This window comes from Lissotriton helveticus, chromosome 3_1 (genome assembly GCF_964261635.1).
Source record: "Lissotriton helveticus chromosome 3_1, aLisHel1.1, whole genome shotgun sequence".
In the NCBI taxonomy this organism is placed as follows: domain Eukaryota; kingdom Metazoa; phylum Chordata; class Amphibia; order Caudata; family Salamandridae; genus Lissotriton; species Lissotriton helveticus.
This window is the reverse complement of record NC_136061.1, coordinates 994685111-994710294: the sequence shown is the minus strand read 5'-3', so window position 1 is coordinate 994710294 and position 25184 is coordinate 994685111. Positions and strand designations below refer to the sequence as shown.

General features: G+C 43.2%; 1 protein-coding gene across 5 annotated transcripts in view; it reads right to left on the bottom strand.

Moving 5' to 3' along the window:
- Nucleotides 1-25184, bottom strand: part of ZNF385B (zinc finger protein 385B) — a 1180505-nt gene that overhangs the window by 67567 nt on the left and 1087754 nt on the right. For all 5 annotated transcript variants that reach the window (XM_078681482.1, XM_078681483.1, XM_078681484.1 and 2 more), the window contains 3 exons: nt 19866-20108; nt 15081-15259; nt 2025-2126 (listed from right to left, as the gene is read on the bottom strand). In XM_078681482.1, coding sequence (XP_078537608.1) covers nt 2025-2126; nt 15081-15259; nt 19866-20108 — 524 coding nt within the window. The remainder of the gene's footprint in view (nt 1-2024; nt 2127-15080; nt 15260-19865; nt 20109-25184) is intronic.

Here is a 25184-nt window from a genome sequence, read left to right as displayed (position 1 = left end):
AGTCACTTATTTCGAATTCTTTAAATAAGATATTCAGAATGGAATGTCACGAAGTCAGGAATTAAACCGTACCTTAAACGGAAGTTAAAAAATTCAGTTTTTGGAACTTTTCAACAGCCGTGCACAGTATTCAAATGAAGTGTTCACTTGGAAGATACTTACCTGGACCAAAACGTACACTTTGAAGGCTGGCGCATTTGGAATTCAGTGATGTATATAGATTTACTGAATTAGATAGTCCTGGAGAGTTTAACCCTACTGTGAGCATTCTATAGTGTATGGTCTAAAATAATGCATATTATTTGTCGTTGTTTACCATTTACCTGTGGAGATTAAATGTTGATTTTAGTGCATTAGGAAGAGTACCTGAATTTTCTGTCTCTTCTCCCCCAAAGCACCCCATTGATAAACTGCACTCTCAGTGTTAGTAGTAACATTTCAAGCGGTCATAAGGGCGACAATTACTTTCATACTTTTTTGTTTTTGTCGGAGTTTTATACATATTCAAGTAAGTGCATTAAGGGGATTCAAGGGAATATACACACGCTGTGCAATCCAGAAGGCCATATATCCTATTGCCCTACACATTCTGTTCACCAGTTAATTAACCCAAAGGAATAGTTTTGTTTCTCGGAATACTGCAGAAATGCAAATATCCAGGAGGAGAAAATATACTACAAGTAAAAGAAAAGCAGATAATTTACCAAGGGCGGCTCCTCCGCTAAGGCAGTGGGGCATCTCCCCACTGCTCTCAGAGCAAAAATAAATAAAAGTAAAATGATAATAAACTTATTATCATTTTATTTGTCATTGCTGTGGGGCTGAGTACGGGAGGGGCAGGGCTGGGCTGGTGGCACAGGGAGTACGAGTGATTCATCCACACTATGGGGCCGATTATGATGGCGGACGGACCTGAGTCCGTCCGCCACCATAAAGTAGGAGGGACCGTCCGCAGGGGCAGTCGCGGTCCCTCCATACAGATTAGGATCTGACCGCCAGGTTGGCGGTCACATCCTCTATTTTTAACATTGCGGCGGGTGCAGCTTCAAGCTGCACCCGCCGCAATGTTAAAAATGCATGCACAGCATTTGCGTGCACAAAGCGGCAGGCACCGCGCGGTGCCTGCCGCTTCGTTCACGCAAATGCAGGGGGGTACCATAGGTACCCCCCATGTGCACCCCCCAAGGCCCCTTCACCCAGGGGGCCCGCAACGGGCCCCCAAAGTGAAGGTCCGTATGCTTTTCCACGGCGGAAAAGCCGCAGTGGAAAAGCATACTTTTTACTCCATCATAATATGGCTGGGGGTGTCTGATGGACACCGCCAGCCATGTTAATGCTTTTCCGCCGCGGTCGGAAGGCGACCGCAGCGGAAAAGCGGCGGACAGATTCAAAGACCCACCAGCCATCCTAATTTGGCGGTGGGTCTTTAAAGCATCCGCGGCGGTTTTCCCGCATCCTCCTAATGAGCCCCTAAGTGTGCATGACTGCTTGGCCAGCCGTCTTGGTCTGGCCAAACAGTCTTGTGCAATTTGCATGTTCCTCACTTGGCTGTAATACACCACAGCCTCGTAAGCACATTCACAGGCTCCCTGTCCCCGACTGAGTGCTGATTCACGGCGCTCACACTAATCACAATGCTGCATTGCATCATTGCATCATTGCGATTGACTTAGGGGAGCCTGGATGTTGCAAGAGTTGCCAGAAGATATGCAAGGAGGGCGCTGTGAAAAGGTAAGTGGTTTTAAAAAAAATATTTTTCCAAGCCCCCCTGCCACAACACCCTCGTTCCCTGCCAGCCGCCACTGCAATTTACATTTACCAATTTTACTTTGTTATTGCTCTGTACCATAAATTGTAATATTAAAATAAAATGCATCTCAAATGATCAACCACATTAGGGACTGGAAAGGGGAGAGAAGATAACTAACATTTCTGGACCACTATAATAATACCCTCCAATACAATCCAGTTTGCAAATCAAGGTCCTCAGCTTGGCCACATATTGTAAAATATAAAGTACTCACAGCTATAATACTTGGGCTCCGCTGCAGTTTGTTATAAGGACTGTATTTAGGTTTCATAGGCTTCCCTGCAACTCTGTCCTTGTGCCTCCTACTGGAAATGTGCTGAAACCAAATACATCAATTAACATTGACCGCTTCAAGATTGAGCATGTTTTAAGAAGTTTTTGAAAGATCTTAATCTTATGTTGCAATTTAAATTCATCATTCAATTTCACACATATAACAAGCATATCATTTTGGCTTTTGATGTAAATCACTTCTAAATTAACAAGCTGTGCACTGAATATATAGGTCACTGATTGTTTTAAACACAAATAGCTTGGTGATCTTTTACAAGTCATATTTGAGGTTTAAGTGATATCACTGTACGGAAGCACAAGCATGAGATGGAAATAAGAAGATATAAAAATGGAGGGCCTTATTTATGATAAGTGATGCATCCCTGCGTGCAAACAGCGATGCGTCACTTCTCATTGCACCCTCCTTGCGACATGATGGATGCGTCATATTTAGTTTATGTCGCATCATGTCACAAGGAGTTACAAATACGTAGTATTTCTGACGTTATCTCTAGGTGCAAAAGTGACCCATTGCTGGGGCGTGTCAGAAAACTGATGCAAATCCAGCAATGTGTCCTTTCACATGGGGCAAACCCTATGAAAGGGCCCGCATCAGTCTTACGCCTGCTGTGAGGCAGGTGTAAGATATTGACGCAATGACGTCCTACAAGTGGCGCACTGAAATCTCATAGATTTTAATGCGCCACTTCTAAGAGGCTTTTTGTGGGGGAACGCCCACCCTGCATACATTATACCTGGCACAGGTATAATGTGGCGCAGGGGTTTGCAAAGTGACGCATCTGCCTAGATGCGTCACTTTGTAAATAGAGCGCAACATGGCGCATTTTTTACGCTGCCGTTGCATCACAAAAAGTGACGCATCGGTGGCATAAACGTGACACACGGCCTCATAAATAAGGCCCGGAGTGTCTGATCTGGGAAAGTCTAAATCACAAAAATATGGAACGTCGAAATTATTACAAAACGCTTTACAAAAAAGTATGTATGCATAATTGCATTAGTTTGGCGCAAATCCCAATGAGAAACCTTTGATAATCTTTTCAGCTTAGTACTAAGTCATGTAATGATTACCAAACACAATACATCAAAGCTAAACATACATACTAATTCTGGTGTTCATGCAAAAAATGATTGGTGCGGAATTACAGCTTGCCAGTCAGCATGTGAGCAGCACATCCCCTGGGCAAGCTTCTCCATACTCACGTGACAGCACTTTGGGACACAAGAGATGTGATGATTTTTTAACTGCTTCCTGCCTAGTAGTTTATGTGGTGGCCCTAGCAGGGAATGTTGGGGCCTTTAAGGATTGTAAGTCACCAATGAGGCAGACCTGCAGAGAGTATTTTGCCTTTTGTGTGCCAGCCCATGCTCCTGCAGGTCAAGTTAGAGAGTGTGACTCACCTTGGAGGACAACGAGCAGTAACGTTATCACTGAACTGGTTGGAGCCCCTTTTGATGTTCAAGTTCAAGTAGAGAAGTGTGGCTCACTGATTAGAGCGGCAGACCCTGATGCAGAGGTCTGGCCCGGGACCAGGGTTCAATTTCCGTCGCGGCTGGGTCTTGGGCTCAATATCCTCGGACCCGATAATTCTCTCGGCTCGGTGCCTACTCTTATCATGGGTCCCACTCTGCAACTCTGGGCAATAGCTTGCTTAATCTCCACACCGGCCCTAACGCTAGGAAGCCTGGCTTCACCTTGGGGTGCCCAAGAATGGGCACCTCGCAGGAACAGGCCAGGATGGGTTCCTTAGCGGTACAGCGCGGGGACACACTGGCTAGTGTAACCAGGCACTTTATAAGCTCAGGATTATTATTATAATTATTAATACTACAGCTGATCCTATGACACAGGAAACTTTAGTGGTTTTCCAGTAAAATGTAGAGGGGTAATGGATGTAAAGTGTATGTTAAAACTTTTAGTAGTTGTAGTATATAAATGACAATCTGTAAATCTTCTTTATAACACTTTATAACAAAGGGTGTGTGTGTGTGTGCGAGAGAGATTTGTACTATAGCTCAAAGCAGTCATGAATTACTTGTTTTCAATACTGTTTATACTGTTTTTCTTTATTTTGCAATTAATAAATGCTATCCTTTGTACATGTGTGTGCTGATTTATTCTTTTTATTAATTGTTTATAGATATGAGGATGTTTGTGGGTGGGTTGTTCATGGGTGAGTTGGTCTTATATTGCCTCAGAAAGTGTGTGTCACCTGCCCCATATAAATAGACAAGGACAAAAAGTATCCCCACATTACTCTTTCAGCCACTTCATAGCAAGAAGCAAATGTTAGGCACTAAGGCACTAAGGAATAGGGACACTCATAGGAGGCTGACACCACCTCTTTCTCACTACCCAGCTTCTAATAAAAAGGATAATGGAGCAGAGAGAGAGTAGCGGTGAAGATTGTTAATGGCAGGAGAAGATGATAGAAGATAGTGATGCCCAATGCTTGAATCCCACAGAGGAGAATAAGGGTATCGCTACGACTCCCAGAAGAACCACTGTCATATTAAGCTGCCCTAATGAGAGACGACTGAGTTACTGAGTGCCGTAGTTCATGGAAAGGATCTCAGCCTCAAGTGATTGTTTATCGGAATGTGGAGAAAACTACCAACACATAGAATATGTGGGAAAGTAATGTTGTAATCAATGTGAAGTCCTATTCTTATCCATCATTCTGCGATACCCCTCCAACCTCAGTATTCTTCACAGGGGAGTGAAGAATACTCCCGGTACAACCACTTGTTGGGTAGCAGTGGTGATTTTGAATATTTAATCATGAGAGATTTTTGTTCTATTTGTTTTGATGGACCTCTCCTTACCTTACTGTGATGGCTGGAGAAGTAACTGAATGTGGGAAGTTGTTCTTTTGTTGCAGTACCCCCCAGACACTTTTTGTCATGTTTTTGATGCAACTTTGACTTATGTGTACTGGGTCTCTGCTAACCAGGTTATCAGTACAAGCGTTCTTTCCCTAAAAACTGTACCACAATTTCAGCAACCCCTGTAAGTCCCTGATAAATGGTACTCCTGGTACCTAGGACATTGGGACTTAAGAGGGCCCATCACCAAGATCATGCACACTGCCATTGCAGGCTGTGTGTTTGGTGCAGAGAGAACTGAAGAGCCAGCATGGGACACATCCCTGTGTGCAATGCCCACAGACACTGCATGAGGTATACATGATGAACTGCATGATTGCGCGCATTGCTGCTGTAATTTTATTGCACAGCGCTGCCTATTTTAAAATTTTTCGTTTTTATACTTATCTCTGCCTAAATTGTATTTTCCTCTGTTCTACAGTGTCATTTGTGTGCCCCCACACTTGCACTATAATCGGGCCCCCCACCGCGTTTTGAGCGGACTTTTCACTTTCTTACCTGGGTGTTTGGTGCCTGGTCGCCATCTTGGTGGTGGCGAGCGTGGAGTGTGTTTGAGCGCTCTAGCGCTTCATAGGAGCACAGGTCAGAGACTATTTAATGCTCGCTCTACCCGTGCAGCGGTGACGCGCAGCGGTAGCGCCAGACTCGCGCCGGAGTCGAGCCAGAGTCCTGCCCGTCTGCGCCCGTCAGCGTCCCGGAGGCGGGCGGAGCGGCGGGTGGGACTCTACCATCAGGGATGTGTCCCCCTGGGACCCCCGTTTTGCGCTATTCCCCTAGCGAACTTCGCACTTTCCATCCTCATGTCTCTGGCTGTCGCACTGTTTTTCCCGGTCGATATCATGGGAAGTCCCGTTGCCCGGGTTGTGGCTGGTACCCGACCCGCTCGCTCACCTTACGGTCGAGCAATGACACCTTCAGGATGGGCTTCGGATGCATGCTATTAAACACCAGGTCAGCATGCAAACATGCGCAGGACATCTATGAGCTTCTCGACATAGAGAAGCCACTATGCCTCATGCTTACTGAGACATGGTGGACCGACTCTTCTAACCCTGACGTTGCTATGGCAATCCCGCCTGATTATAACATCTTCAGAAAGGATAGAGCCAAGGGAAGGGGGGGTGGAGTGGCGTTAGTGGTCCGGAAAGGAACCCCCTGTGTGATCCTGCCAGCTATTGACATTCGAGGCTCTGAGACCCTAGCCTTCTCTATCACTCTATCGCCCCACCAATCCTTTAAGGGACTGCTCATATACAGGCCACCTGGTGCACCCGGCACCTTCTTTGAAGATCTGGATTTGGTGCTGGTTGAGTTGGCCCTGAAAGCTGAACATTTCGTCGTGGCTGGCGATCTCAACTTTCGGTTGGATGATCCATCCGATCCGGCTGCTACCAAACTCTCTGAGGCGCTAATCCCTCTGGGACTTATCCCTTACCTTCGGGAGCCTACGCATGAGAAGGGGCACACCCTTGACCAAGTTTTCTCGTCTGTACCTCTTGAGGGTATAGAGGTTACTCCTGTCCTTTGGTCAGACCACTTCCTTGCCAAATTTGTGATCAAGGGCATAGGTAAGTCAGTGCCTATCCCGGCACATCAACAGGGTCGTGTCCATAGGGCATTCCATCAAGTAACCCCAGAGATGCTGGCGCAAGCAGCTGTGGCCTATCCCTGTCTCCTTTCAGGCGATCTAGACAGGGATTTGCAGACCATGCAGGACTGGTTTTTGGACAGGCTAAACGATCTTGCCCCGGAAGTAACATCTCGCCCGACACCGAAACGGGTCTCCGCGCCTTGGTTTACCGCTGCACTGTCGGCTACGCGGCAGCAGTGCAAGGTAGCCGAAAGAGCTTGGCGGGCACAATATGACACTGTTGCCAAGCTGACCTATAAAACGGTGGTAAAGGCTTATCACCGGGACATTCGCCTGGAAAAAAAAGCGTATCTAGCCAGGAGAATTGACGCTGCTTCCAACTCCTGCAAGGAGATATTCTCCATCGTGAGAGAATTCACCTCACCTTGGTCGAACACTTCGGACCAAAAACCATCTGGTACCTGGGCTGCGGATCTTGCTGACCTCTTTACGAGCAAAATCCAACGCATCCAGGAGTCATTCCTGGTACCAACGTCTGTGGGTCAAACTGAACGTGACATCATCACACTGCCACAGGCGGGGCCTAGGGCGACGTTGAGTGTGTTTCCTCCAATCTCTGCTCCGGACTCCCTGGCTTTAATGGGCAATTTAAAATCGGGTTCTCCCCTTGACCCATGCCCGGCTAAATTTCTAGCGAAAGTCGCGGATGTGATCAACCCGTTGGCTAATCCGCTTTTGAATCTTTCGTTGAGGCTAGGTGAGGTCCCGCAAACCTGGAAGCAGGCGATGGTGATTCCCTTGCTTAAAAAATCTGGCCTAGACCCGAAGGCCCCAGTCAATTATAGGCCCATCTCCCTGCTGCCGGCCCTCATGAAGATTCTGGAAAAGCACGTTCAAGGCGTGCTTTCCAATTTCCTTGAATCTAATGAGATCTTGCACGCCACCCAATCGGGCTTTCGTCCCCATCTTAGCACGGAGACTGCGCTCCTGGAGGTTTCGGAAACCATTAAGGGGGTTCTGGACTCTGGGGGCAAAGTCATGCTGGTGATGTTAGACCTGTCGGCGGCTTTCGACACCGTTCCCCATGATGGTCTTCTCGCAAGACTTCGCGAGATAGGCATACGGGGGACGGTGTTCGACTGGTTTTCCTCCTTTCTTGCCGACCGCCGGCAAACGATCTGGGCCCCGCCTGATTCCGCCGTGATGCCGCCTCTGGGAGTCGGGGTCCCTCAGGGCTCTATTTTGAGCCCGACCCTCTTTAACATCATTATGACCCCGTTGGCGGCACTGGTGGAGTCGCATGGTGCCCAGATCGTATCTTATGCGGATGACACCCAGCTCCTCTTCTCTTGTACGAGAGGAGGCGACTTTGATGGGGAGAGTATTCGGGATTGCCTTGGGGCTGTTTTTCATTGGTTCCATCTAAACAGCCTTAAGTGCAATTCCGACAAGTCCGAAGTACTTTTCTTTGGGTGTGACATCGAACCTGACTGGCAGACTTGGTGGCCACGGGATATGTTCCCTCCATCCTGCTCCTCTCAGGTTGCAAAGAATTTAGGGGTGAAGTTGGATAACAGGTTAACCCTGAAATCTCAGATCCTGGGGGTGTCGGGTATGTGCTTTGGCATCCTCAGGATGCTGCGGAGGTTCCTTCCTTTGTTATCCGTGGAACATAGGACGCTGACAGTTCAGGCTCTGATTGGGTCCAGGTTGGATTATTCCAACATTCTCTACCTGGGCCTTCCAGAGTACTTGCTGCAGCGCCTTCAAGTGGTGCAGAACGCCGCGGCCAGGGCAATCTTCGGCCTTAGTAGGCGCTCCAGTGCCTCGGGCTTGCTGGCAACGTTACATTGGCTGCCCATCCGCAAGAGGATCGCCTTTAAGGCTCTGACCTTGGTCTATAAAGCTCTTCACAAGGGGGGAGCTAAGTACCTCCAAAAGAGACTGGTCTTCTATCATCCGACCAGGTCTCTGAGGTCAGAAGCCCTGCACCTTGCTGTTGTCCCTCGGGTAAAGAAAGCGCGCCTTGGCGGGCGCTCTTTTGGATTGCTGGCATCTCAGCTATGGAACTCCTTGCCGCTGGCCCTGCGGGGAGCCACTAGCTTGCTGGCTTTTAGGAAAGGCCTTAAAACGTGGCTTTTTACTCAGTAGCCGCTCTCTCTTGAACTCCTGGCTTACTGCTCTTTTAGTCTTTCACTTGGTGTTATGTTATTATGTTGCAGCTTGCTTGCCTTCTCCAAGAAAAGCGCCGGGACACTCTTTTTGAGTAGCCGTGCGCTATAAAAATGAATAAATAACATAACATAACATAACATAAGTCACCCCTACTGCAGGCCTTACAGCCCTACGGTAAAGTGCATTATATCTCATGTGTGGGCCAATCTGGATGAGCATACATGACCCTACTATATCTAATCCATTCTTGGATACTGTAAGTGTACAGGGAAGCCATAGAGAGTACAAGGGCTGCATACTTACCTAGCTCCACGATGGCTTCACTGTATCCTAAGATGTTTGGCATCAAACGTCTCATCTAAATCCTCACTGATGCCATTGTTGGATTTGTTGACAACTGCACAAAGGAGACACTTTTAGAGGGTCCTCTGTACACCTACCAAGCACTGGTGTGGTCTCTGACTAGTTTTAGCCAGCCTGCCACAAGCAGAAATGTTTCTGACTTCATGGGATGAGAACCTGCACTCTCAGAGGCCAGCAACAAAGCCTGTTCTGGGGGGTGGTGCGCTTCACCTCCTCCAGGCCAGGAGGGCCTGCCAGGGCGGGAAGCTTAAAATGTGATGTCGCCCTTGAAATGCAACCCAGGGATCTCCAGATAGGGAAGGATGCCAACCCCCCTTTCCTGCTCCCATTTGGTGGGAGGGCAGATGGGAAAATTAGATTAGGAGGTTTGCCCACATTCAGCCAGCACCACCCCTAAGGTGGGGGAGGCGATATGGACACTACTTTTCCAATTCTTCCATCTTGTGATGGTATGAAATTAACCGGGTGGAGCCCGTTCCCCCAGAAAGTGGTCACTTCGAGGGTGTAGACACCATAAAGATAGGTAGCACGTTGGCTAGTACCTTCCAGACCCTTTTAACACCCCTAAATTTAGAATTTAGGTGGCATCCCAAGATTCTAAACTTAGATTTGATGGACCTAAGAAGAGCAATGAACAAAGAAGAGCTGCTGACCCGAGAGAGAAACGAAGACCTGCTGCTGTAAATTGGTGCCAAACCCTGCGGGCTGCTTCCAGGACTCAATAATCGTGGTGTGCTGTCTCAACCTGCAGCTGTGAGGCCTAAAAGAATCCTATGCACCTCCAGGCTTCAAACCTCCCTTTGAGTAGACGAGCTATCCCGAGATATCCCCTGCAGCCTACGTGACCGAGGCCGAGACCTCCCCCGTAGTGTTTCTTAGCCCTGACAGTAACAGTTAAAGGCTGCAGCCACAACTCACTTGACTTTCTCTCTCCTGTTTCAATGGACCAATTGGAGATCTCTAAGAGCCCTGCCACGTCTGCTTGCCTGCTATCCCCACCCAAGAAAAAAATCCTGCATATAACAGCGTGCACCATGAAAAAGGGAAGTAGGTCATCGACTGCCAGACTCCCCCCCAGTGTTGGAGTTGTGTTAATGTGTTGTTGGACTTGAGATTTAAACTGTGGCGTTTCAGACAATAAATATAATTTATTGATTGGAGGTTTCTAGAGATAATGTGCATGGGAGGCTAAGGCTGTAGGCCCCATCAGTGGTGTGGAGACGGCCAGCATTAGGCCGGTACGGATTGTGCCTCTGGGTTGGGGGGGCTCTGCTCCCTGCACACATCGCTCATTTCCTGCCCACTTGATCTTGCCCTCGTAAACTGCCATCAAACTTCTTGTAATTGGGCATTCGATATCTGCTCCCACTATATAGGTACATTCTCCTAAGGCATTTTAAGGCACATATGGGCACCTTGGACATTGTCAGGATAACTAGACAACCAGAAGTGAGTTGAAGTCAGTTGCCAAGTTGCAGGAGAAAGGAGTTGAGGAGTGGAAGAGCGGGTCTCTGGAGCATGTCAGTTTGGGCATCCTTACAAGATGCCATCTAGGTGTCTGCTCTCCTGCTGATCAATCTCCACTTCTGCTCCAGATGCTTTCTGCTTTCTCCACTAGTACTTCTAAACTTTTAAAAACTAAAAATAAATATTCGGGAAAAGAAGCCTTAGCCCCATTTGTCTAATCCCCCCAGGCTGTCCTTATTTTCAAAGAGGGAGAGTGGAGCAGGGAAAAAGGGACTGAAGATGATGTCAGGTGCAAATAATTAAAACGTGTAAGATTAATTACGGTTTCGTCCCAGGGCATTGCCTTGCATCAAGCTGGTCGATTCACTCAAAGCCCAGACCCAGCTGATCTCTTAAGTCAGTCCAATAAATTGTGTTGTCTAGCGGAAATAATGGAAGACATAAAGGAAATGGACACTGAGGCTGCCCCCAAGACGATCACTGCTGGCACTGTTGGTAATAAGTTGGATTCTGAGTCCGGTCCCAATAGTCTTGTGGCCTCATCTGGTGGCCAAGATGCTGCCCTTGGGTTGCAAATGTTGCCATCTAAGGGGATTTTTGAAGTAATTAATGGAGGGCTCGGAGTCGATTTGTGTGATGGTGACCCTAGTGCATTGGGGGACTATTCCATGTCGGATATCGCCACTCTTATAGAGAAGAATTGGATTAGGGAGGCTAACTTAAAATCATCTATTGCCTCAGATTTGGTCTTGAGCCCGCCTCTGGATCATTTACCTAGTAGTCCATCATTACCAGCTATGTATAGTAGTACCCCATCTTCGAGGGTTTCGTTAATGGACTCAATGAACTCTTTGAACTGTAATTTATTTGTGCAGTCATTTAATCCGGAAGGGGAGAGGGCAAGTGGGGGAGGGCCACTCCGATATTTTATTATGTGCGGAGAAGGTTTTAGCATCAATTTTGGCTCTGCTGGATGGATCAGTTGCTAATTCTGATCAATTGTTGGATGTGTTGTCTCCAATTTTATTGGGGCTGCAGCACCTCACTTCCCTTGGCTTATGTCCAAGAAAGTAAGACAGGAGCATTGAAATGCAATCTCAGGCTCCCCAGACTACTATTGTGGCAAAAAATAGGGTTCTGTTAATCAAGGAGAGAGAGAGGAACTAGAGTTGCTAGTTCGTTTCCTCTGGGATATAGTGGTTAATCAAAGAGAACTAGCTATGTCTGTGTGCTATGTGTCTACATGGGAAACCATTTGGTTTAGTATGAAGGCCCTCACCCACCAACCTAGTTGGTGGCATGCTTCATCATCGGGTCCCACCCGAGGCACCGAGTGCGCCTCAGGTGTGCTGTGCCACCAGATTACTGCGGAGCGGGTGTTTTGGAAGGTGAGTGTGCTGTGTAGGTGTGTTGTGTGAGATTTTAAAATTCTGTCCTTGGGGTCCGTAACGGTTACTTTATTGTGCGTGGTTGACAATTTTACGTTTTTTAATTTTATGTGTCCTTGTTTGTCCTTTTTTCCTTTACAGGTACAAACTGAGAGGAAATACCTCTTACATACATCAGCACCTTAGCGCGTGCTTCACATACAGGGCACTGATAATCACATAGATCCCTGTAACACCCCCACACATAGGTCCTGAAGAAAGCCAGTTTAATAAAAAAGGCCTGGCTGAAACTAGTCGACCACACTGGACGTGGGAGACCATAAGTCAACCCCTACACGTCCCAAGCCTTTGTTTTTAACCTCTGCCTGGGGCCCACCAATAAAGTAACCGTTAGGGACCCCAAGGACAGAATTTTGACAGGTGTATTTGGTGCCAAATCTGTCATTTGAATTTTACAGCTCTACCTTTGGATTTCCGGCTTGAATTTGGGTCCTCTCTACCAATATGTTGTCTATGGCTGCTGTTGAAGGTGGGGGAATAACTTACTGAATGGTGACTCTGGTTCCATCTGAGGTGCATTGAAATATTAGATTTTTTATTGTTTGAAGTTAAGAAGTGCAGTCTTCACAAATTGTATTAAAGCTCTGGATATGTTTGAAATTAGTCAGAGTGAGGTGGCACCACCTTCCAAAGCTTACCTTAAAAAATGTGATAACAAATGTATTTATGAAGTGAGCTGGGAAAGGGACATTGTACTGTGTGCTCAATATGCCCGTAATAAAATAGTAGGGGAAAGTAGCATCTGTAAAAAACACGCAACCATATATACTATGGAACCTCCACCATGGTGTACGCAGAATTATTATTTTTATTAGGGTTGAATGTGCTTTCATTATGAATTATCACGGGACCTTGGGAGGGATTTCCTAGGGAGGAGAGGATATGTGATCTTTGTGGGAATTGTGTTCAAGATTTAAATTATGTGATTTTTGTTTGTCCTCTCCTTCACTCATTGCGGCGCCAATTGCAAATACCACTGTTTTTAAAGTACAACATAATTACGGTTGCAGAAGCCCAGAAATGTCTCTTTGCACCACCATCAGAAATAGTTTGTGCAAAATATTTTACTTTTTTTTTAAACAATTGTTAAACATTTTTAGATATGTTTGAATGTCGTAATTCCATAGTAACTGTATTTGGTTTTGAATTTGGGGAATATGGCACTTTAGGTCTTAAATGTGTTGCACAGTATAAATAGAACTATAGTATTAATATTGCTTTGTAAAGCTGGACGCATTGCACAAATGGAAGTACTGTGTTAGTGTTGTACTGTATAACATTTTGCACCACTTATTTGTTGCATTTATTAAGCTTGTATAGTATTGCATTATAATGTTTACTTGATTTGATTGCGCATTTGAACTTGCACAAATAGAAGTACTGTATTAGTGTTGTACTGTAAAACGTTTTGCACCACTTATTTGTTGCATTTGTCAAGCTTGTACAGTACTACAATATAATGTTTAATTGATTTGATTGCGCTTTTGCCCTTTTTCTGTCTCTGGGCCTTTTTTTAATCTAAAGTAGAGCATGGTTGTAAGCTGATTGGCTTCCTCTTATATTTTATAATTTTGTATATTTTATACTGCATGAATTGTTTTATAAAAAATCTTTCTTTTATGTAGACCTCTAAGAGTTCCAAATCATAATAAACTTTTGACTTTTTGGTGTATCTCATATATTGCCTCTAGGAGTACAACAAATGCTTAGCACCACCCTCTGAAAAGAAGAACTGCTCGCCCACATTACCACAGAAAGAGCATTAGTATGATCTACTTTTGCCTCTGTATACCAGTAAGGGATCCACTGGACTCTCTGCAGAGTGCACTTCATTTTAGTGCACTATTTAGAGAGCCAGCCTCCTACATTGAAGAATAGAGAAACCTGAAGAGAGGGGGAATACAGTTTTGTCTGCTAACTGACTGATCATTTTCTGCTCACCACTTCACCTTCGTGAAGTAACAAAAAAGCTCCAAACACAACCCCTCAATTGTGTTAACTATCAATTTGTGCTCAATTTATAATAGACTCTATAGGCCTGATTCCCAAAGAAAGTCATAAATCTGCATTTGCAAATATACACTTACTTAAATTGTAGTACCCACGTGTAGGTTTCCATACTAATTCTGATAAAGATCACATCACATTTACGTCCGGTTCCTCTTCCTGGTTTTCCCATTTCCCTGGAATAGGATCCCCTGTGTAATGCACATTTTGTTCTGCATGGAAAATATTTGTCTTTGTGGGGAAACCCCTCCCCCTATGCCCCAGGAAACATGGGGGTGATCTATTTCCCTTCTCATCCTAGACAGGGATTTACCAGAAAATCGCTGGGGTAAAAATCCAATCCTTTCCAGGGTGGAAAGGGAAATGAGGGGAATTTGTGTATATGTTAGCGGGCATTCACAAACGACCAAGGCTAACCACTGCTTGGAACACTCATTATCCTACCCGTTGAGTTGGATCTACAGGTGTTGAGAGCTCTACAGTCATGGAGAGATCTATGCCACAATTGCAGATGTAAAAGTGTGTATGTCTGCCAAGAAATCTTCTATAAATTCCTGGCCAGCATATAACAGTTACACGCAGATGCACACTTAAGCTTATGATGTGGTACAAAGTGTGCAAATATTAGCAAAAAATATCTGCATTTGTTTTTAGTATGGTCTAAAAGAGGCCTTACGTGACGGTGAGGCATGCATGGTATTATATTTACATACTTTGCTTCTCAGGAGTGTAGCAGTGCTTTATTTAGCCCATTGTATGGAACTATAAACTGCAAAACAGGGATGCACCCATAGGACACATGATTTATGTATACAGAAATGATCAATAATCCGCACTCTCATCAGTACCCACGAAGATTTAGATTGGCTTCCGATTGCTGAAAGGAAGCCCTTTCCAAGCTGACCAGATCGATTTCAGAGAATGCAAGAGCTTGTTTTCAGGTTTGGGCAACCTGAGACCAAACCAGCTTTTAATATTCAAAGATGAAAACCTGATTAAAAAAGAAAATGTCATTTCACACCCATCTGTACTATTTTACCTGCTTTAGCTGAATTTCTGAATTGACATGGACATCACAGATTTCACAATGAAATGTCTTGTTTTGCAAACCCGAGCCCTTGCCGCCATTTTGAAGCTTCAACCTGGATCCAGATCTTGGATACGATTTAATTGGACCTGCACCGTTTCGAGCTTCGACCATGGTCTTGTGTTTGGAGCCTATTTAAATACAATTGAAACAAACATTACAGATACCTTCAGAAATTTCACTCGTAGTAGTTTATACATCAATGTCATAATACTTACTTTGGCTGCTGCCTTGGTAACAGTATACGTCAGTTATTGGCATGCTGTGCTATGTCTTTTAAGTTACTAGCAACCAGGCCAACACTTAACAAAATCATTTGCAAAAAATGTATTTAATGGAAGGGTCTGTATTTCAAGAAAATTACTGCGCGAAAGTCCCGTTGTCTCAAGTGCATCTGAGGCTGAAACAAGGGCAAACATCCCTTTTTCCTTGTTGTGCATCAAGTAATGTTTGGTTTCAATGAAAGAGCATGTGTTCTCCTCTGTAATACTGCATATGCCTTCGAAAACAATTAGTTGGTTCAGTGATTGAAGGATGTCCTCATTTGCCAGCGGTTATTCCGCATTCGATGAGGAAATCCCCAGTTGTCTCACATTACAAAACACGAGCCATGGAAATGCACCCCTCACCCACCGCCCTTGAAGAGGGAAGACTGAAAAACACACAGTAGTTTGTCTCGATTTGTACCCCTATTAAAAAGGAAACAGGAGAATTCTGAAAAGCCACTTTGGTACCTGAAGTCTGCCATTACACACTTCAGCCCATAAAAGAGGCTCCAGGTGCCTGCAAAAAAAGCCATTATAAAGCAAACAATGGCTCTTTAATCGAGATGTGACATAGATATGACCAGACAAAGCCCCAGTGATCCAACTACCAGATCCGGCCGCAATGAACAATTCTATCGTAAATCTAGTTATGACCAGAAAATGCTCCAGTGACCTAACAGAATTTTACAACTTTATACATTAAATTGCTTCATGGGTGTTTGAACAGCTTACTATCGACCCACTCTCCAATGTTTCTAAGACTGGACTACCCCTAACTCAGAGTGTGTAGTACACTAGCAGGGGCGGCTCCTCTGTAATGGCGGAGGAGCGTCACCCCACTCATCAGATTCAGTCACAGAAAAATAAAATTATAATAAAACAAGATCATTTAATTTTTCCTTGACTGATTCTGACATGCGTGCAGGGCAGGGTGGGGCCGGGCCACGACAGGCAGGTGGTGCTATTTACAAGTGTGCATGTATATATGGCCGGCCGGCCCAAGAGCGGCATAGAGCTGCTAGTAGAAACCGAACTGCTTGACAAAACTCTGCACAAAATTACTGTATAAAGTTTAGTATGCGCACAGGCACTCCCATGCCCTATGCTTTCGGAATACAATCATTTATGATTTTGCCAGCAATGTATGAGGTGTTATTTACAATTAGGGCTCCCAGTTTTATGGTATTTATTTCTTTAACATTTCCGTCTGTATCTATATTTATTTTTTGCACATTTTATTGGTATTTATCCATATTTATTTAGATTTTAGCGAATTTATGGCGTCATAAAATAGTATATTTCCATATTTATTTAACTAATAAACATGCACTCATACTTTGCTGCCTGTCGCGTTTTAGCACATTAAGCAGCCAAATATAGCAAAACACTACACCTTCAGGTAAATATGAGCATTATAATACAAATATATGTTACCATATACCTGCATTTACGGAAATCTCAATCTATTTTTATCTATCCATCTTGCCTATCAGCTCAGCTGTTGTCCTAGAAATCACGAAAAACAGCATGGAGAGTCAACCACAAGAAGCACACTTTTCTGCATTTTTCCGTTTAAAAAATAACTACAGAAAGGAAACACTTTGTTTTCTGTCTGTAATTGTCTGTAAAAATCCCTAAAAACTGAAAACTTATTTACAATATACTACGACATTTTTGATATAACCCTGTGTGGAGTTTCTTTGTGGTGTACTCCATGTGTTAGTGGGTGTGTGTGTGTTGCACAAATGCTTTAAACATTGCCTTTGTAGATAAGCCTGCCTGACTTGAGCCGGCTGCCAGAGGGTGAGCACAGGTTATCTTTGGTGTGTATCTAGCTTACCCGGACTAGAGTGGTGGGTTCTGCCTGGCTTGGATGCATAACTTAGGCTACTGATACCAAAGCTGACATGCATGTAAGTATGCAGCAGTAGTTGGGAAGCACCATCCGAGTGAGCATCATCAATGCAGTGCCCGCTAGAGCTAATGAGACAAAAGAGTGAGTGAGTTCACCTGCTGTAGCAGTGAGCAAAGAGTGGGAGTCTAGCCAAGTGCAATAAAAAAAAGAAAATAATAAAAGGAATGAAGATGCAGTTACGCTGGCAGTGAAGACCTCTGTGCCAGGTGTGACCACTCTGGTGCTCCATTCAGTAGGATTGTATATGGACTGGTAAGGCCTTGACGTAATACGTTTAAGGTGAGATCCTCCTCTGACTGGCAATTAAATAGGCTTTAGGGGTGCTGGAAAGAGCGAAGAGCTGAATGAGCGATGCAACCTTGTAAATGTTCAAGAGGCACCCCTGAGTACTGTGTAGTTGACCCAGAAAGCGACATAAAATACCTCTGATAAAGACTATGGAGCATTTAACCTATATGGTACTAAAGCCCCAGGTGTTCTGCGTGGGGTGATTATGCCAATGTGAACTCCTTGTGAGTCTGTGAGATCGATTAAATGTAAAGAGCAGAACCTTGATGCCCCCTCTGAAATGTTGCCAGTCGGAGCCCTATCTATTTTATATTGACTTTGCCAACCTCTGTTAGAAAGAAGTGTTTGATTGTTCTAGAAACAAAGTGATGGTAGTGTGCTGGACGACCCTGCTTTGTAAAACAATAACAGGATAGCCTTGAGGTTCAATACAATGTTGCGGGGATTGTTTTGGGTCCTGACTGATGAAAATCTGACACCCTCCAGATCGGCCACAGATATTAAAATACAAGGGTGTCAACACATTTTTGGCAAATACAATTGTTCATTATACAATTCTCCAAAACTGGGGATTCTGAAAAATCTCTTCCTCTTAAAGTGATTAGGAGCAACTTCTGAACATTTTTGTCTGATATCCTTAAGGCTTTAAGGGACTCCGCCTTTCAACTGAAACATAAAATAGACATAGTGTCTATTAAAATTATTCTAATTTGGGTGGACCTCATGAAAGTAGCAGACAGTATCAAGGCAACTAAAGACGCTATAGAGTTAATAATGAATAACGACTGAACTACGCTCTACTATACTACAACTAGAGGGCACCGCTCTTACTAGAGGGAAACACTGGAAGGCACTTGCAGAGATAAACACTAGGAGGCACTTGCAGACGTAAAAAATGGGACTACTTTGGCATATTGATGGACTACTCAAAGAATTCTATAAGGTCTGTGAGGAGACCTTGGAGCTCGGGTGTCTACAGGATGCTACAAGAGAGGCAATTATTGTGGTAATACTTCAAACTGAGAAGGATCAAAGTGAATTTAGGCCAAGTAGACCACTGTCCATGATCAATACAGATGTAAGAATCCTTAATCAGGCCTTAATAAGATGTTTGATGAATGTGAAACCAAACCTGGCACCTCTGAATTAATTCCATGTAGAAGCACAGTTCTGAATATAGGATGTCTGGCACATTTACTAGACATTTTAGAAATGAATATTAATGACTATGTTGCGACTTCTGTTGATAAATTGAATATCTTGAATACTGCTGGGTGGGAGCATCTGTTTTAAGTATTGCAGGTATTTATTTTTGACCCGTACTTCATGAACTGCATTTGATTACTTTTTCCCGATCCAACAGTCAGGTGTAGATCTTGTGGAGAGATGTCAGATTGCTGGCACTTGAGTCCAGGAAGGAGACAGCACTGACCACTTTTGCTGCATCTCTTTGCCCCAGCCTTGGAGTTAGTGGCAAGTAGGATGAGAAAGAAGCTAGTTGATTGCAGGATCCATAAAGGTAATGCAAAAAATGTGGTGCCAATGTATGTGGTGGACATCCTGGTCTATTTGGCAGACCAGAAAAGAGCTGTACCTTAAGACTCGTAAAGTGATCTGTGCAGAGGACAGTACCAAGCGCTCACCTGAGAGAGCCTGGGTTTAGATGGGGAACTCGTTTTTCATGTGCTCTCCTTCATGTAGCCAGATGGCACACTCAGCCTCCACAATCATAATCTGTGACTAGATGTCTAGGAGGGAATCACACCTGAAAAAAGACTACACCAAGCAAAACCTTCTGCTACACAGCAGGATGTTGTTGCACTAGTTTGCAAACACACATCAAATGGAGAAAGGTTAATAGAACACACTCCTCACAGTCACTAAAATCTAACTGCCCAGGCTGTGCAACTTCAGTTAATACCACACTTATTTGCCCCTTCTATAAACCCTTTTCTCTTAAACTAGAAGGCCAGTGGTTTTGGCTACGACCGTGAAAAAGTGATGCAAACTAGTCACACTGAAGCCAGTGAGTACAACTATTAAATACAATTATGTTTACAAGATCGGGATTCAAGATCTTTGAAGTAACCAGGCTGTGCCTATTGCAAATACATCAAACTAAATGAACAAATGCACTTTATTAGTGGTGCCTGAGTCAGTGAGAATCTGTTGTGTGTAGTTATAGTAAATTGATAATCATTCATCCTAAGTCATGTTGTTTGTCACGTGACCTAATGTAATAATGAAACGGAGGTGGGTAAAACTCACCTGTGTTGTGTGCTTCAAGCTGTGATAGGGAATTCACAGCCACTTTGCATAGTGAACAATAAAGTAGTTTTTTGGCTTTCTCCTCTTCCGACTCAGAGACAACGCTGGCTGCTCCATTTATGCCTTTGGAGGGAGCTTCAAATGGTACGATTGCTAATGCATCTTCAGGCTCGGAGACCAATGGTAGTACCTCATCCTTTACAGGCTGACTTGAACCATTGGTTTTCATCATCCCGTCATCATCTAAAAATAATACACAAAAATGCATTGACCAGTGGAAAGAGGCATGATATGGAAGTTGGGTCTATTTAGCGTTCACACCACTTTTGCTGTATGTTTGCAATCTAGTAACTGCTCAAAATATAAAACACCACAATCCCTAACAGAGAGAGATTTGAAACATAGGGAACTCTTTCCTTGCAGAAGCTATAGAAGTACATCAGTAATCAAGTAGGGTGGTAGCACTGCAAAGATTACTAAAAACAACAGATATTAAATATGGTGCCTTAACCATTACATTGCCCTTCCACTTTTTCATTCTCAACAGCACAAGGCTAGCAGAGGAAAAGGGTCTGAAATCAGGTGCTACAGCAGAAGGAGGATGGGAGACTGATTCACAAAGAAAACTGAATTGGACTAAAAAGTGGCATTTGGAAATTTGCATCTAAAATATGATGCACAAAAAGCATTCGGACTGATTACATTTAATACTCTAAATTAAACAATTTGCACGAGGAAAAAGAACCTCAGAGACGACCACAATTAGCAAGAAAACATTAATGAACTACGTAACCTAAGAACAACGTGTCCATGCCAAATTTTCCCACTGTAACCTTGTTGATAACAAATTCACCCTTGGGCATCTTTTCCATTAGGATCTTGTTAAATGGCATTGTGTCACTGAAAAGTATGTTCTATGCGTTGTTGCCTGTGAATATCTTCATAATGGACTAAACGAGTCTAAACCAATTTCATCACAAGTCATCTGAAAACATGTTGATATTGACTATCATTGATCCACCCCTGTTTATGGTATATATGCCAAAGACATATTGAGGGAATGCACCGGCCGGAATGAAGCATTTTGGCACGAGATATTATGACAAGCAAAATGTATTAAATTATTTACTAATATTGTCCACATTTATCAATATTCCCCATAGTGCTATTTGAAACCATTTTCATCAAAGAAGATTAATTGTTGATGGCAATCGCCATAGACGACGACCTTAGTTCAATGAAGTAGAACACACAGGAGTAATCTGCCGAGTGTATTTACCGCTTTACTCCTGGTGTGGATTCCTTATCTACACCTTCAGTGAGTTTAGCTTTCCTTATGAGTGTTGCCTTCATTTCCTTTCCGTTTTACCTACTCTTTGAGGGCTCCCGTTTTGAATTTGTAAGTCAAATTATTTCGCTTTTTGCCCTTTTTGCCTGCCACCTTCTTGAGCTCAGTTGCTTTATACTGCCTCATACTCTTCAGCAAGCGTATATTGTACAAATGTACAACATATGCTTTTGAAGAGCTAAACACTAAGAGTGAGCATGAAATTAATTTGGAAATGTTGTTTTCATTATCTCATTGGTCTTTCTTCAACAGGAACTATGCTCTAGTGTTAGGCGCTAACGTTCTTATTTTATATTATCCTAAATTAGCATATCAATGTTTTGACTTTCTTAAAAGAAGCTCAATTATGTTTGGCAGAGATGGGCCACTTAGCGTAATGTAAGATTACAACGTAAAGTTAAATTCACTTTTTGATTTCAATATAATTTTTGAGATCCCTATTAATATTTCAATATGCTTTTTAAGATCGTGATACATCGCAACATAGTAGTCAGTTATGCATGTGAATTCTAAATTTGGTGAAGCTTACTTCATTGTACAATTAAATGTGCAAATTTCAGCTTCGTACACCCTGCAAAGTTACACTTGAACTGATTTCAAATGTTGCAAAACCAAATGTAGCAGTTATGGGTATGTGATTCCCAATAGTGATTAACTGGGACTTAGCTATGGTAACTTCGCTTTACCATCCAATCAAGTGCAGTTGCTGCTGTATGCGCATTGATGAATTTGAAGTTTGTGCTACAGTGTTTACATTAGCACTAAATGGAGAACTCAAGATATTAGATTATTATTATTAAGGGGTTTCACAATCAGCTTCCATTGATTTGGAATTGTTTTCCTGGACCAAAGAAGTCATACATTCTATTGCTTGAATTTATAAGTACTTTTCAAACACAACATTTTGGGAGTAAAGGACTTTCCCAGGAAAAGAAAGTACTGGAAGTTGATAGTTAGGTGAGTTCCCATTTAGTATCCTCCCATTTTATGTTTTTCATCTCCTAAACCAAAAATGAAGGCAGAGCAGTAGAATTGGGCTGCTTATCCAAACAGGTGGAATGAAGTGTTGGACTGAGAAAGACTCCAAATGCATATAAAACTAAAGTATGATGTTATAAATCTCAATTATGACTGATCAATGTTTTCTTCTCAACTGCTTAGTTTTAAAGTTTGTCAACTAAAGAAATTGATGTTTTATTTGGATGTTTTGCATGCCCAAACTTTGTCTGACTCAGATAGCTGAAACAAGTTGTGAGAAACTTAAAGGGGAACTGAAACCAATTCATCAGAAATTAAATCAGTTAAAGCCCTGGCTCTGCATACACACCTAACACAAGGTGCCTTCCATCAAGAGACACTATCATTTATTATCCAAAGCAGAGGGCTCTGTACTGACACCCATCTTAATCTCTTTATCAGCACCGCTGATGCAGCACTTTGTGAAGATGCAACAAATGTCATAATGGCTGCCCTTACTAAACTCCCATTTCTCCTCTCCGAGAGCTGTTCTTAAATTGTCTAAATCTGAGGATTATTGCACTAGAAGTTTCCTTTTCACCACTTTTCCTTGAAAGTATCACAGACCAAAACGCTAGAAGATAGGGGTAAGAGGTCACTGAGAGACAGCCTTTGAGTTAGCAGTACAGAGACATTTAGTTAAAGGCTGTGAGTATCTTAATATATATGATAATCTTGAGTAGTGCCTAGTCATCCTTAATGCTAAAAAAGTAAAATTCTCATTTCCACATGTCATGGGGCCTTGAAGTGATTTGATAGAAAGTATGGCAATCTATCGCCTAGGTCAATAGATGGGCGTATAATGCTGAAAGCATTATACAGAACACTTTATTATACTCATCCCTGAGGCCACTTATAAAAACAATATGGTCAGTGAACTGTTTTATCCACTACTTCAACCTTATCTTTTCTTCACTTGAAACTGAGAGTCAGAGGGATTAAGTTGGTTGTGGCTCTTAAACTGATCTTCTGTGGGATAAAGCTAACATGTTAATTATAGAATTTGTAAATGTTTTAAAAAAGTTCTTGAAAGGTTTAAGAAATGTTTTGTAATTCCATGTGCTATCCAGTTCTATATATTCTCTCTAACTTCTAGTGTAACTTGCACATCATAACAATGCTTTCAATGCAGCAGCACTATAATAAAAATGAAACAAACAAATAAATCTCTGTGGGAAGATGTGATACAAGTGAAATATATGGCACCCGTAGTACAGACATTTCTATTTACTCATTGTATGTGAGCCTGCCGGTTATTTGGAGTTACCCCACTTTCATCTGCCCCATATTGTTGACAGGTTTACTTCATATAGATGGACTTGAGTAGCTTGGGGCACGCCTTCTAGAGCAGCTGAACATTAGGGAATCCTGACTACAAACCGAAACCAAAACCCTAAACTGCCTTCAAGCTGTATATGTAGTTAGCACAACCAGATTAACTGCTGAACTGCAGTCTCTTTACTTTATCTTCCAGCATTTGCCTGTGCTAGTTTTAAAAGAAAGATGGAAACATTCCTACCACACAAATTGATTTGTACATGTAACACGCCATCAGTAACAGTTGTGAAGCACTTATTGTTTATGCTCGCATTTTCAATGCATTAGACATAACTGGAAGTGGTTGAGATCGATACTAATACGGGGAATGCTTAAAACACTACTTATTTAAAAAGCACAGTGCGTGTAGTTATCCACTGTTCAGTTAGTACATGAAGACCGCCTATAAATGCAGATGGCTGCTTGTGCCTACTATTCTGTTGCCCAACACAAACGTGTGCATATCTTTTTTGCTTGACCCGCACAATGTGCTGTCTAGAGACTAGAAGTTTACAAAACAGTGATGGATGGACTGTGCGAATTAATATCAGCCACTGGAAAACCCTTGGGCATCCTCCCTGTCCATTGTTATTTGGCACACCATGTCACCTGAGTTTGGACCCAACTATATGCAAATCAGTCTTGCTCCAGCTCCAATAAGAACGGTCAATCCCAAAATGACAAGCCAGATCCTCCCTGAACGGGAACACAAGTTACCCCGGCCTGGTTTTGCCCGAGGTATGTGCTCATCAGCAGGGTACAGCGTGGTTCCAGTGAAATAGTGTGCATAGGACCCATGTCTGGGCATACCGTCCCACTTAACGCGACACAATAAGTATACAAAATCTATAAATAAAATTAAAACGGTGATGGAAGGAATGCTTGAATTAATCTCAGTCACTGGTAATTAATCAGTGCAGCATCCCATTCCATCGCTGTTTGCACACCATACCACCTCAATTTGGACCCACCCATATACAGATCAGTCTTGACCATGCTCCAATAGGAGCACCTGACTCTCGGGATAGTGTGGTTGAGTAGTCCATGATTTACTTAAGGAGATGGTGTGGGTTAGAAATGCAGAACTCCACAAAGCGCATGCTAACACTTAATAAATCAATGCCCGATAAGTGCTTTTTAAAAAGCACATACCTAAATATTAAACTTAAAATCATAAATCTACATAATGAAAGCAAGCTCTTTTTAGCTGGTCCTAGACTAGAAATCTTGCTTGGTAACCTTTGAATTTGGAGTAGTTCTACAAAGTTTGCGTTCCCACCCACTGGTCACACAAGAGAACTCAGTTTAATGCATCAGCGCTGGATGTGAAAGAGGTTATTGCAGCCCCACAGAACCCAATCCAATACATTGCTGAAAAAGAGTTGCTGCTATTGGGTTACTAGCAATCTCTTTAGAGGGTAAGGGGTACTATAGTAACAGAAACAAGCCTTCTTCATTATTCACCATGTCACACACACTGTACTATGAAGAATGGACACTTTTAAGTAAAAGCCTTTATTGTAAGATCAAACTGTTTTTCAGAAAGTCTAAAATAACTACCCAGAATATCATTAAAACAGTAAAAAGGTCCATTATGAGTAATGAGAAAAAAAATGATCATTTCTAACATGGTTCAA